Source organism: Abramis brama (assembly GCF_963993115.1).
Source record: "Abramis brama genome assembly, chromosome: 6".
In the NCBI taxonomy this organism is placed as follows: Eukaryota; Metazoa; Chordata; class Actinopteri; order Cypriniformes; family Leuciscidae; genus Abramis; species Abramis brama.
This window is the reverse complement of record NC_139968.1, coordinates 22,129,568-22,143,094: the sequence shown is the minus strand read 5'-3', so window position 1 is coordinate 22,143,094 and position 13,527 is coordinate 22,129,568. Positions and strand designations below refer to the sequence as shown.

Here is a 13,527-nt window from a genome sequence, read left to right as displayed (position 1 = left end):
ATCAATGTCAGTGCGGACGAGCATATTTTACTTTCGTTTTTAAGTTGGCGATTCAAAAGCCCCCAGCGGTGTCACACGTCGATTAACCGGTGGTAAAATATTCTCAACGTCACAAACCTAGTATATTTTTATGTAGATACAATAGGCCTACCTGATTTTGAACACAAGAGGACAGTATAGCCCTATGTATGACTTGACTTTTATGGGACTAAATAGTACAATTACTATTTTTAAACTTATAAATAATTATTAAATTGAAAAAAAAAAAGAATAAAATGGGTTTAGTTGTGATATTTGTATACTTTTATATAGAAATAAATGTTTTTAATTACATTTTTAGAAGATGAGGCTTTTAGTTTCCTTTTTGTACATTACTTTAGTCCCTCACTATAGCAAAACGTTTGAGATGTTTAATATCCGTTCACAATTTAGCATCTTTAATGTATTTTCATCATTTTGAAAAAGTTTGGTGTGAATAAAATAAACCTAATAAAAAGGAGGAAGAGTAGCTAAAAACTCAGAGTCTGAAATATCCAAAAAATCCACATTCAAACCAAAATATCTGACTTCCTTTTGCTCTGAGCTAATAACTGTAAATTAGAAAGTTGTCCGGCTCGGTGAGACCAATATATATTCTGATTTCTGTAACTGTTGGTAAAACTAACCCCCCCACTTTTTTCAAAAGCATGTTGAAAGTGACACACTTCCTGCTGCCAGTTGGTGGCGCTATAACTTTGGCTCACAATAGTTACATCCATCTGATCGGCCTCTTACCACAAACACACTGGTGAAGTTTCATGAAGATCAGTTAATGTATGCAGAAGTTATACCACTTCGTGTTTCTCTTTTCTCGCCATCATTTCGTTTCCTCGCCACGGCCAAACCGTTCGAGATATCAAAAATCCGTCCGCAATTTAGAATCCTCAATGTCTTGACTTCATGCACACCGAGTTTGGTGGGGATTGGATGAATTCTCTAGGAGGAGTACTTCGCATTCCACAGCAAGCGTTTTCCAAACAACCCATAATAGCCGACTTCCTGTTGGGCTGGCGTAAAACTTGACCGGGGGAAAGTTGTTCGGCCCGATGAGATCTATATGTGTACCGAGTTTCATATTAATTCATGCAAGCGTGTTTGATCTATGGACCAAGTTTTGGGACCCCTTTCAAGGGGGCGCTGTTGAGCCCCCCTGCCACGCCCGGGTACCAGCTTCAGCCCGTCCCTGATGGCAGGGGGTTCTGACTTGTGTGCAAAGTTTCAAGAGTTTTTGAGCATGTTAAGGACCCCAAAAGCCCCTGAAACCTTGATTAACAATATAAAAGCAATAGTCAAATCCCCCCTCCCCTCACACACACAGAGACACAGAGAGAGGGAGAGAAAATTCTTCAGAAAATCCACATTCAAACCAAAATATCTCTCTCCCTGTTGGTCGGAGATAGATCATGTAAATTAGAAAGTTGTCCGTCTTGATGAGAACAATACACATACCAAGTTTTGTTGCTGTTGATAAAACTAACCCCCCCCACTTATGACTAAAGGTGGCGCTACTGAGCCCCTCACCACGCCCGTTTCTGAAACTTTGCACATGTCTACGGGCTAATAAATGTGATGTGTCTGTCGAGTTTCATGCAATTTCAAGTATGTTAAGAGTCTCAAAAGCATAAAAAAAGAATATTAAAGTTTGATGCGTTGCCACGGCAACAGTATCTAAGATATCAATAATCCTTTCACAGGATTACATCTGCCGTGTGTCTACATTGTACACATAAAGTTTGAAGCAAATCTGGTAAAAATAAGACAGTGATTTCAAAGCATTTTAATAGTGATGTACTTCCTGCTGCCTGTTGGTGGCGCTATAACTTTGACTCACAATAGTCACATCTGTGCGATCGGCCTCTTACAACGAACACACTGCTGAAGTTTCATCAAGATCAGTTAATGTATGCAGAAGTTATAACACACTTCCTGTTTCATTTTTTCGCCATAAATTCGTTTCCTCGCCACGGCCAAACCGTTCGAGATATCAAAAATCCGTCCGCAATTTAGCATCCTCAATGTCTTGACTTCATGCTGACCGAGTTTGGAGGAGATTGGATGAATTCTCTAGGAGGAGTACATTAAATTCCACAGCATGCGTTTCCAAACAACCCTAAATAGCCGACTTCCTGTTGGGCGGAGCTAATAACTTAGAGCGCGGAAGTTGTTCGGCCCGATGAGATCTATATGTGTACCGAGTTTCATATTATTACATGCAAGCGTGTTTGATTTATGGACACGTGTTCGGATCCCGTTCCAGAGGGCGCTGTCGAGCCCCCCTGCCACGCCCGGGTACCAGCCTCAGCCCGGCCCTGATGGCCGCGGGTTCTGACCTGTGTGCAAAGTTTCAAGAGTTTTCGAGCATGTTAAGGGCCCCAAAAGTGCCCGAAAGGTTGACAAAATAATAATAATAATAATAATAATAATCCTACCGAAAACAATAGGGCCTTCGCCCTTTCAGGGCTTGGGCCCTAAATATAGCTGCGAGCAGCGATTGCGGGCCCAAGCCGGTGGCACCGCCACCCTGGTGCCTTTAGTTACACTAAAGCCACCGGGGTGGCGGTGTCACCGGCTTGGGCCCTCCATCGCTGCTCGCAGCTATATTTATATATATATATATATATATATATATATATATATATATATATATATATATATATATGCCAGTTGGTGGCGCTATAACTTTGACTCCCAATAGTTACATCCATCTGATCGGCCTCTTACCACGAACACACTGCTGAAGTTTCATCAAGATCAGTTAACGTATGCAGAAGTTATACTACTTCGTGTTTCTCTTTTCTCGCCATTGTTTCCTCGCCACGGCCAAACCGTTCGAGATATCAAAAATCCATCCGGAATTTATCATCCTCAATGTCTTGACTTCATGCTGACCGAGTTTGGAGGCGATTGGATGAATTCTCTAGGATGAGTACATTAAATTCCACAGCATGCGTTTTTCAAACAACCCATAATAGCCGACTTCCTGTTGGGCGGAGCTAATAACTTAGAGTGCGGAAGTTGTTCGGCCCGATGAGATCTATATGTGTACCGAGTTTCATATTAATTCATGCAAGCGTGTTTGATATATGGACCAAGTTTTCAGACCGTGTCCAAGGGGGCGCTGTTGAGCCCCCCTGCCACGCCCGGGTACCAGCTTCAGCCCGGCTCTGATGACCGTGGGTTCTGACCTGTGTGGAAAGTTTCAAGAGTTTTTGAGCACGTTAAGGGCCCCAAAAGCCCCTGAAACCTTTAAAAACAAAGATTAAATGGAATAGACAGACCCCCCCCCCCCCCCACCCCACACACAGACACACAGAGAGAGAGAGAAAATTCTCCAGAAAATCCACATTCAAACCAAAATATCTGACTTCCTGTGGGTCTGAGGTTATGACTGTAAATTAGAAAGGTGTCCTGCTTGATGAGAACAATACACCTACCAAGTTTTGTGATTCTAGGAAAAACTAAGCCCCCATTTTTGACTAAAGGTGGCGCTACTGAGCCATTCCACCACGCCCGTTTCTGAAACTTTGCACATGTCTACTGTATAATAAATGTGATGTGTCTGTTGAGTTTCATGCATTTTCAAGCATGTGAAGAGTCTCAAAAGCATCCGAAAAGAATATTAAAGTTTGATGCGTTGCCACGGCAACAGTATCTAAGATATCAATAATCCTTTCACAGGTCTACATCTGCCGTGTGTCTACATTATACACATAAAGTTTTAAGCAAATCGGGTAAAAATAAGAAAGTGATTTCAAAGCATTTTGAAAGTGACACACTTCCTGTTGCCAGTTGGTGGCGCTATAACTTTGACTCACAAAGGTCACATCCATGTGATCGGCCTCTTACAACGAATACACTGCTGAAGTTTCAGCAAGATCAGATAATGTATGCAGAAGTTATAACACACTTCCTGTGTCCCATTATTCGCCATAAATTCGTTTCCTCGCCACGGCCAAACCGTTCGAGATATCAAAAATCTGTTCGCAAGAATTCATCCTCAATGTCTTGACTTCATTCACACCGAGTTTGGCGGCGATCAGATGAATTCCCTAGGAGGAGTATTTCACATTCCATTGTATGCGTTTTCCAAACAACGTATAATAACCCACTTCCTGTTGGGCTTTTGTAAAACTTAGAGCACGAAAGTTGTGCGGCCCGATGAGATCTATATGTGTACTTAGTTTCATATTATTACATGCAAGCGTGTTTGATATATGGACCAAGATTTCGGACCCCATTCCAGGGGGCGCTGTCGAGCCCCCCTGCCACGCCCGGGTACCAGCTTCAGTCCGGCCCTGATGGCCGCGGGTTCTGACCTGTGTGCAAAGTTTCAAGAGTTTTTGAGCATGTTAAGGGCCCCAAAAGTGGCAAAAAGGCAAAAAAAAAAATAATGAAGAAAAAGAAAAAAAAAAAAAAAAAAAAAAAAAAAAATCCTTACGAAAACAATAGGGCCTCCGCCCTTTCAGGGCTTGGGCCCTAAAAAAATAATAATCCTTACGAAAACAATAGGGCCTCCGCCCTTTCAGGGCTTGGGCCCTAATAATAATATATAAAAACCTCCATCTGGAACCCAAGACGCATATACACCTAGTGAGACATAGCAGTACTACAGAGATAAATATTTACTACATTTGTCAATGTATTTTTTTTCCCAGCTTATTCCGTTCTGTGATTGGGTTTCTGTAAAGTGTAAAAATAAAAAGTCTGATTTAGCGTGTAGGTAAATTAGCAACGTCATGACCTATTAATACATTCGGTTGTGTTCCAAAGCATGTATTTTGTTGAAAAAACAAACAAACAAAACTTAATTAGAAATTTTTAAATGTTTCACTAATATATCTTTTTTATACATAGACATGATAAAGTCTTTGAAATGTGTATTATTCATTTTTATTTTGCACAGGTGTAAAATACATTTTCAAGCTTAAATCACAAAATAAAGAAAGATCCATTTATCAAAAGAAGCATGTTTTTTTTTATATATTCTTTATATTATTCAGTTTTAGCATATTGAATTCTCCATTTTTTTTCTGGCAATTTGTAGTCAAGTAGGCCTACCTTATTTGCATTTTCTTTAATGCATTTTCTATGACTAAAAACAAGAACTAGAACAGAATAACAATCTTCTAACTTAAGATCAAGAAGTATCTATCCTGATCTATGACACACAGCACTTTATTTGGGTTTGTCCTCCACGGGATCAACATCATCCAGATAGTCGTCTGCAAAGTTGAGCATCTGCTGTAGCGCCGTGAGAAGCAGGACGTCACAGTTGAGCTCCAGCTCCAGCTCCTGACTGTAGTTCTTCACCGGTAACACACAAGACACCGGCACACCTAACCGAGAGCTCACCTCCTGCACCTGCAGAGACAAAACAACATGTCAGTCACTCTGAGTCCTGTGGGAACAGCTCATGTGATCATGCGACCATGTCTCACCTTCGTCTTGATGTAGGAACTGACATAAAGGCTCTGAAGATCTTCCTCCACTAGAGGACATGCTTCATCTACTTTTGTCATCAAGACGATCTGAGCGATGCCTGAAAATGTTGAGATGTGTCACATGCAACTATCAGGTTGCTCAATGTACAACCTACTTTGGATTAGTCACATGATTGGCATAAATATGTTCACTTACCCAGTGAGTTCACTTTTCTGCGTATGGCAGCGAGTTTTTCCTCTAGTTTGCTGGACATGAGGGAGATTTTGGTGGCGTCGATCACATACACCACACAGTGGATCTTCTCCTGTAGAGATGCAGGTCTGGAGGCCTTTTTCTCATCCGGTTGAAATGGTGCCATGGGGTTGAACTGAGGATTTAGCATGAAAAAATGTTTTATCATTCATACTTCAACCTTCATTCATTCTGGAGAACAGTGCACTTACTTTATAGCGGTCTGGTACATGACCTTGAAGAATGCTGCTGATGTCATCAATATCCAGTCCTGCACCTGATTGCTCCTCGAGTCCCATGGTGTCACACAACACAAATGGCAATGGTTTTCCTTCACGACCGTCTTTCACTGGGTATGTGCGAAACTACCAACCAAGAAGAGAAACACATCAAGATCTGAAGTCATCAAGAGCTGTTCCTCGACCTGAAGAGAGACTTCTGTAGGAAACACTATGAATCCTGTTGAATCTGTACCTGTGTGGTGAGACTAGTGCCTGCAGATCCTGACATGGCTTTGCTGGTCATGCGGCCCATGAAGACGGAGTTGATGGAGTTGAAGAAACTGGATTTTCCAGCACCAACAGGACCGATCATTAGGATTCTGATCCGACTCATAGACGGCATCATGGGTTTATAATTCCTGATCGATTCCATGAGCTCGTCTCTTCGTCTACAACATAAACACATTTTTATAGCTGTATATCAAATTACAATAGAAAAATATAGCTGCACGCAGTGATGATGGGTCCAAACCCTAACGCCACGTCATGCATGACAGGCAATATACATTTAAAGCGGGTAAATGTAAAAGAACTGTCAAAATCGTTTGAATATGCCACATTTACTGCAGCCAGCTGGTGCCACTATGACATGAACCACAACAGCCACTTCCATGAGATCAATCAAATTTAGATATCATGTCATAGAATGTTATAGGTCACTTTCAAATGAGTGTGAATTTATAATTTGCATAAGAATTTATCTTAAGGATTTTTAATATTCGCATTTAATCTTACTATTAAACTAGCTATATAAATCTATGTTGTCAGTGTGTTGTCAAACACAGAGGCAGAGTAAGATCCCGGCAATGTTACTAGGTCCCCATCCCGGCATCGATCCCGGTACGTGTTTGCGTTCATACAGAAGGCACTCTAGCAATTTTACAGCAATTTCCCAGGATCAACGCGCTGTGTGAAAGGGGCTTTAGAGTGTGAAAGTTGTTTGGCCTGATGAGATCTATAAGTGTTTGAAGTTTGGTTACTGTAGGTGAAAAGGGGTGCACTACAGAGCCCCTCAAATACAACCATATACAAGGGTCTGCTGCAGAGCCTCCCACAACCCCCCATGTCCACTTGTGCGACCCTGATGGTCGACGATTCCAACGTGTGTGTGTGTGTGTGCAAAGTTTCAAGAGTTTTTGAGCATGTTAAGGGTCCCAAAAGTGCCGAAAATGTGAAATAAAAATGTACCTAAAGAAAACAACAGGGCCCTTGGCCCCTTAGGGCTTGAGTGAACAAAAGATCTCAAAAACTGAGCGGAAACATACTTAGCTGTCCACAGAACGTTCCTCCATGGTTTCTCCTCAGCACTGATTTGAGAGCCTGGCACAATAAGTAAAATGTTAACAATTAAAAAACAACGTAATTTAAAAGGACTGAAACTTATTGTACATGTGCATATAAAACTCTTTTTTTCTGATGATTGACTTACTCTGCTCCACTTTGTACACCTCACATTCAGTCAATTGAGCATCGTTCCCATACATTGTTGCCGGAACAACACTAAATGCACCCCCTCCTTGATTTAACAAAACTGGTTGGTTGTTGTAGCAAAAGTACAACTGTTGGCCGAAGTTGGGTCCTCCAGCGTCATCAAGACGTGCATTATATCCAATGTTAACTTTGATGCACACAGGGATCTTGCCCTGAAAGCTAAATAGGAATACGTCTGGATCAGTAATTTGCTGTCCGCTTTGAGTATAATCTACACTAGTGTATCCACCAAAGATGTAGCCTGATCTGTTATAAGCTACAAGTAAAGTTGGACCCTGACGGTCACATCGCTGATGGAAGGCAGAAGCATTATATCCATGAACAGAAGCTTTGTAGAGAAGAGTCAGTTCAACATTCCCCAGCAAGTCACAGAGCTGCTTTCTCTTCTCTTCTGATAAACTAGAAGTGAGGGAGTCCGTGGTGACATTTCTGACTTGTCTTTTATGCATCCTTGAAGACAAAAACATGCAAATAATACAATATAAATCGAGCTTAATGAATTCATATTTTCAATCAGCACATTCCACTAACAGGGTACACTTTATAAATAAAATATAATAGGGTCCTATTTTATTAATTTATTTCTTTTTACATCATGATTAGATGTAGGCTACTCACTGCATTCATAAAGCTTATTACCATTCAATCCTGTTACCAAATTTATTGCAAATAAAAAAATTCTTTCATTTATTGGAAATATAAGGTATAATATACAAGACATTCAGTCCCAAACTAAACTGTATTTACAGGGGCCATTTACATGACAGCATTTTCAACTAAAAACTAAAAACATAGGCCTATATGAGTTTTGGCCGTTCGTTTACACAACAGAAGCGTTTTGGGGGCGTGAAAATGCAAACTTTTTGAAACGGGTTCCAAAGTGCACGTTTTTGAAAACGATACCATTATTAACGTCTCTGTATAAACTACAAAAACACACATTTGTGAAGGTGACGTCACGCGCATGTGTATAATGTGTTCAGTCTATAGGCGCGAAGTGTTCTTTACAAAGCGAGGTGTGAACAAGGATGTTGTCCTTTGTGTGCGAAATAAAAAAAATCGCAAAGGAAAACCTTTTACGTTTTTAGTACACTGTTGTCGTGTAAACATACCCCAAATTTTGGTAGCAGGGTTGAAAAGCTGTAAAAATCTCAAGTAAAATGAATAGAATGTCAAATGAATGTTCTATTGGTATAAAACACACCTATATAGGCTACAAATTTGTCTATTTTGTTTATATAACAGCTAAAAACAGCTCATATTTAGTTTGGCCATTTGTTGAAAAAGCTCATTAAAAGTCACTCTTCCCGTTTGTGGCTTGTGTATTAATTTGTTTGTTTGATGTAGCCTACTAATGCACAACTGAATTTTATTTTTCGTACTTACTTTCCTTTAAACTTGCTGTTCATTGCTTCTGTGAATTGCCACTGTACAAAGAGTTATATTGGCAGATCAGAATTTAGAATATATGTATGTTGTTTTGGTGATTGGAAAGGACTGTATAATTTGACTGGTCTTTAAAAGGTTGTGACCACCAGGGGGCATCGATTAGAATCAAGATGTTCCGTTTAGGTGTTTTATTGAGATAAAGGTTTAAGTGTGTGGTTCTGAAACAGAGATACAGGCATAAATCAGTAAATGTAGACTCTCTATATAAATGTCAAATAGTTATTACATGCCTAGCAGGTATATAATAAAACAAACAATCAAGAGATTAAATTATAGTTTTGCTATGTATGACTTAAATGCAGTGTTATAATAAATGCTTATTACTAAGCAAATACAAACTTAGAAATGCAGTAGTACACTATATCCCTGTTCAAAGATTAATTTGCTGCACATTACCTGCAACAATTTACAACATGCTAAATTCAGCTGAACATATAATAATTATGAGCTGCCAGAGTTACTCCTTAAAATAAACAACGTTACACATTGTGCAAGAACAACAGACATTATTTCAATTGAGACACGTAAGGCTTGCAGAGCAACACCTCCATTAATTAACAGCGTTCTCAACAATTAAACACACGAGCAGTGCGAAACCCAATAGAGTCTGTCTGCATCCTGCAAGACTTCAAGTTACGCCCCTTCAAGTTACGTCCATTCAAGTTACGCCCCTTCAAGTTACGTCCACTTCAAGTTGCTCACTGTTTAAAGCAGCGCTGCACAGAGCGGTCGGTGTATGATATCAAAGTACCGCGAGCAGCGAGAGCGATTAGAGAAGCCCCGTTCACACCGCCAGCGATACGCAGCGACAAAGCGACATGATCCCATTCCCAGAACAGACAGTTCCGTATGCTTTTGAATCGCTCTCGCACGAGTTTAACATAAACAGAACATACTAGTGTTGATTAAAGTGACTCTTAGCTGTTCAAGAACCGAAATACTTGTTTTGGTATGCAGTAAAGCAAGCTGCAATCTTCATTAGTGCCAGGGTATTGAAAATGTATTGCAAGAAACCATATTGCAATGTATTGTTTAATTTGTTTTATCAATTATTCTTCCCACCTCAACTAAAGTGTGGAGCAAGCACTAATATTTCCTTGTGAAATTGGGCTTTATTTTTTTATTTTTTTAAATAAATATTTTTAAACATCTTTTGATGTCTTATTGTATGACTGATTTGCTGATGATTAAAAATGTTGAGTGATATCAACAGCACCAAAGAACAGCTAAATGCACCGCTGACAAACAAATCTTATGATACTTTTAGGACAAATGAACAACAAGCACACACATAAAAAAATCTTTTAATTGAAAGGCAACATGATGGGTTTAAGGACAAAGAGGAATTGTCACTCAAAAGCACCACAGCTGCACAAAAAATAAAGAGGAAACAGTCGTAAACTGGTATAGAAAACAATAAATTAGGCGACATCTATGCATTTACATCTATTAGATGACATCTTACCATGCATTTACATTTAATAATGGAAAGTGACCACTCCAGGGCAATCTACTAATGTCCATTTTTCTGTCCTATAGCCTTTACAGAAATATTACACTTAAAAGACACTTTAGGGTTACAATTTCTTTATTTTTAAAATAAAACAATATGTTATTTGAACAATTACACCTTCTTGAGCCATCAATGTGGCAATATTTGATTTTTAATTAATTATATAGAATTTCAAGCACCACAGAAGTGCTCGTCCCCGGAAAATGCTTTATTTTTATGTCAATAACAGGGTTGTATACATAACTATCATAACTATCAAACATATTATGTAAATGACATAAAACAAAAACAAAATGCTGAATAAATATTATAAAATTTATAATGAAAGTAGTGGTCCCCTGGAGTTGTGTCACTGGTGTTACCGTTAAACAAAAATCTCTTATTTTAAAATAAAAATCACACTTATGACATCACTTGACTTTCTTCTTCCAATTTCCTGAATATCTATGAAGAAAAGCCCATGGTAGATCCACTGTCTCTTTTCAGTTATCAGACATTTTCTCATTTATCTCATGATTTCATATGAAGCTTTTAGTTGAACTCATTGGTATGACCTACTTAATTGTTAGGGAATTGTAAAATACAAATGGATTAAACTACTTAATTTAGTATACCATGATTGACAACATGTGGTTTGATACCTTGCAGCAGCCATTTTGTAAACTGAATTTTTCATGAAAATTGTCACTGGTGTCACCTTTCTTATGGGTAACACCAGTGTCTCCCATTTATAGATAAACTTTATTCAAAGCTATTCATTTAGATTGTATGCCAGATGTAACAATTTAGTCTCATCTACTTAATTATAGTTGAAGAATAATGATCTTTGGTCTTAAAAAGAAAAGAAAAGACAGCAATACCAACACAATGAATCACCAATGACATACAGTACATGTCACATTAAATAAAATATCACGTGACATCATGATAATTTTACATCCATTTAATTCTGCTTACACTCAAATGTTAAGATTTAAAGGATTGCATCATTACTTGATTTTAACTGGTTTTCAAATATTTTCATCGTTATAGCAAATTAACTTTCAAGCACACTTTTAACAAACCTGATTAAAATAAATAAAACATAATCTCCTTATTTGCTGCATTATTATTATTATGTTTCTGTAACTCTGACATGTGCTGAAAAAAAAATGGAAATAATATTTAATAAAAACCTTTAATATTGCACAATATTAATATTAAATAAATGCACAAAAAATAATGTATGTGTACTCATAAAGTCAAAGGGTAATCTAACATCTTTCCATACAAAAGTGGACGTTTCTGTAGAATGACCTGGCATCTGTGACACTCAGCGAGACAGATTGACGAGCTCAAAGTTCCAAACGCTTTACTCTGCCCTTGCTGCAATGTAAAAAGCGGCAATATGACTTATACACTTCGATTTACACGGTTATCTCGGGAAAATATTCTTACCGAGCTGGTATCTTGCCGACAACATCTCGTTTTGAGATATCGCGTGGTTCTGTGTGATTTGGACAACTTCAAGTTACGCCCACTTCCTGTTACGCCCCTCTCTTGCAGTCCGCAGACAGACCCAACCAACATGGTGACGTTTTTTGTGGGCGGAGCTTAGGTGGAGGCAGAACGATTCCCCTGGCCGCTTCACTAACGCTAGTTTGCAAGATTTGTTAGCTTGTTTTTTAACAATGACTGGAGAAAGTCCGATTTTATCTTAATGTGTAAGGTCACTCACTGTCCAGGACCGCGATTGTTATTTGCAAAAGTTCACTTTAACGGACATAACCAGATTGGCCGACCCGTACACGCTCACTCAATGGATGGACGATCTGACAGGATTAACGTCAACACTACATCAGTTGAGTGGCCTGACATCTACACCTACCTGATAGAGAAACCAAGCATAAAGACAAACTGAGGGCATATAAATCTTTAGATGCCTATAACTATGTGCTGAATGGTCACGTACAAGACTTGTGTTGTGTGGTACGATCCGAAGCTCTGCCTAGTCATCGCCAAGGCCAGAAGACGACCATGTAAAGAGTGACATTACAGTGCAATTTTAACGATGTGAATATTTTCTAGAAATAAAAATTACAGAGACAGCAAATTCATTTTTTAACGATGTATTTGATTATTCTTTCTTACCAGGTTCTTCAAAAAGTCGTCACAATCAAACACAACAATGTAGGCTATACAATCATAGATGATTCACAAATAATCACAATAGTTTCTAAAACATTATGCGATAAAATTTCAAATTGGAGCCTGTACTCCGTCGATTCTTGCACCCAACAACACAACAAGATGACATTTAATTATAATACTAATATTTTAAACTCCTTATTATGTAGCCGAATCAGTGCTGGTTTGTATTGGCTGTCTCCAGTTTTCCCTTTGTTTTGCCTCCAGCTAACACCGTGACGACAGGTGTCTATACGACAAAGAGCAGCAACATGCCACGACATTATTGTGAGGTAAAAACAACAACAAACTTCAGTATACTTACTGGTAGTTGCACGCACACAATACTAGGAACTTGTAAACTATATATAAACTGCAGTCTTTCAACGCCAGCGCTCTCTTCCAAGCTTGTCCGAAACTGAAACTTAAGCTGTCTGCTTCCGCGAGCCGCAGAGCGCACTGACGCTCCTGATTGGCTGATTCTCAAGCAGCCAGTTTCATCTGCCTGAAAAAGGTCGTCCTTCGTCACATATGTAATATTTTATACTCTTATAATATGTATGTGTAACTTACCTTTTGTAGGGTACTTGCTGTGTGAAAAGAAACACTGAAATGCTTCAACTTGTTCTTAGGATGTTACAGTAACACCCAAGTCAAACCTGTTCTAAGTTCCTTAATTCCTGTGGTACGGCAACGTTTTTTTTTTTTTTTTGCATTAAAATGTATCAACAAACAATTAATGAATTCTCAGGTCTCTCTAAAACAATGTGTGTTGAGGGAGATGAAAAACTGCACTAATAGTTTGAGCAAACCTGTGGTGTGGGAACCACCAATTCCTCACCTGGCTTTGTGTCTGAGCAAACAGGTTCTCGTTGCTCAAACATTAGTAACATAGTGAACACCAGAGGTTTCCAT

The 13,527-nt window shown here is 39.0% G+C and overlaps 1 protein-coding gene across 2 annotated transcripts; it reads right to left on the bottom strand.

Moving 5' to 3' along the window:
- Positions 1-4,847: 4,847 nt before the first annotated feature.
- On the bottom strand, positions 4,848-13,064 carry LOC311084933 (interferon-induced protein 44-like). Of its 2 annotated transcripts, XM_084117255.1 has the most exons (9): positions 12,938-13,063; positions 8,871-9,091; positions 7,423-7,934; positions 7,259-7,313; positions 6,187-6,382; positions 5,925-6,077; positions 5,677-5,848; positions 5,478-5,578; positions 4,848-5,400 (listed from the first exon to the last, which is right to left on the bottom strand). In XM_084117255.1, the coding sequence occupies exons 2-9, from the start codon at positions 8,891-8,893 to the stop codon at positions 5,215-5,217; spliced, it is 1,398 nt and encodes a 465-aa protein (XP_083973381.1). In that variant the 5' UTR covers positions 8,894-9,091; positions 12,938-13,063; the 3' UTR covers positions 4,848-5,214. The 2 variants fall into 2 exon arrangements, with proteins under 2 accessions (XP_083973381.1, XP_083973382.1); XM_084117256.1 differs by lacking the exon at positions 8,871-9,091 and having other exon boundaries at positions 12,938-13,064.
- Between the last annotated feature and the right edge of the window lie 463 nt (positions 13,065-13,527).

What these genes read in the sequence shown, in the direction of transcription:
- LOC311084933 (XM_084117255.1), bottom strand. Translation starts at nt 8,893, where the DNA reads ATGAACAGCAAGTTTAAAGGAAA. An exon ending in GCACTAGTCTCACCACACAG is followed by an intron (nt 6,078 to 6,186) that starts GTACAGATTCAA and finishes CTTGGTTGGTAG; the next exon opens with TTTCGCACATACCCAGTGAA. An exon ending in GTTCCTACATCAAGACGAAG is followed by an intron (nt 5,401 to 5,477) that starts GTGAGACATGGT and finishes TTGTCTCTGCAG; the next exon opens with GTGCAGGAGGTGAGCTCTCG.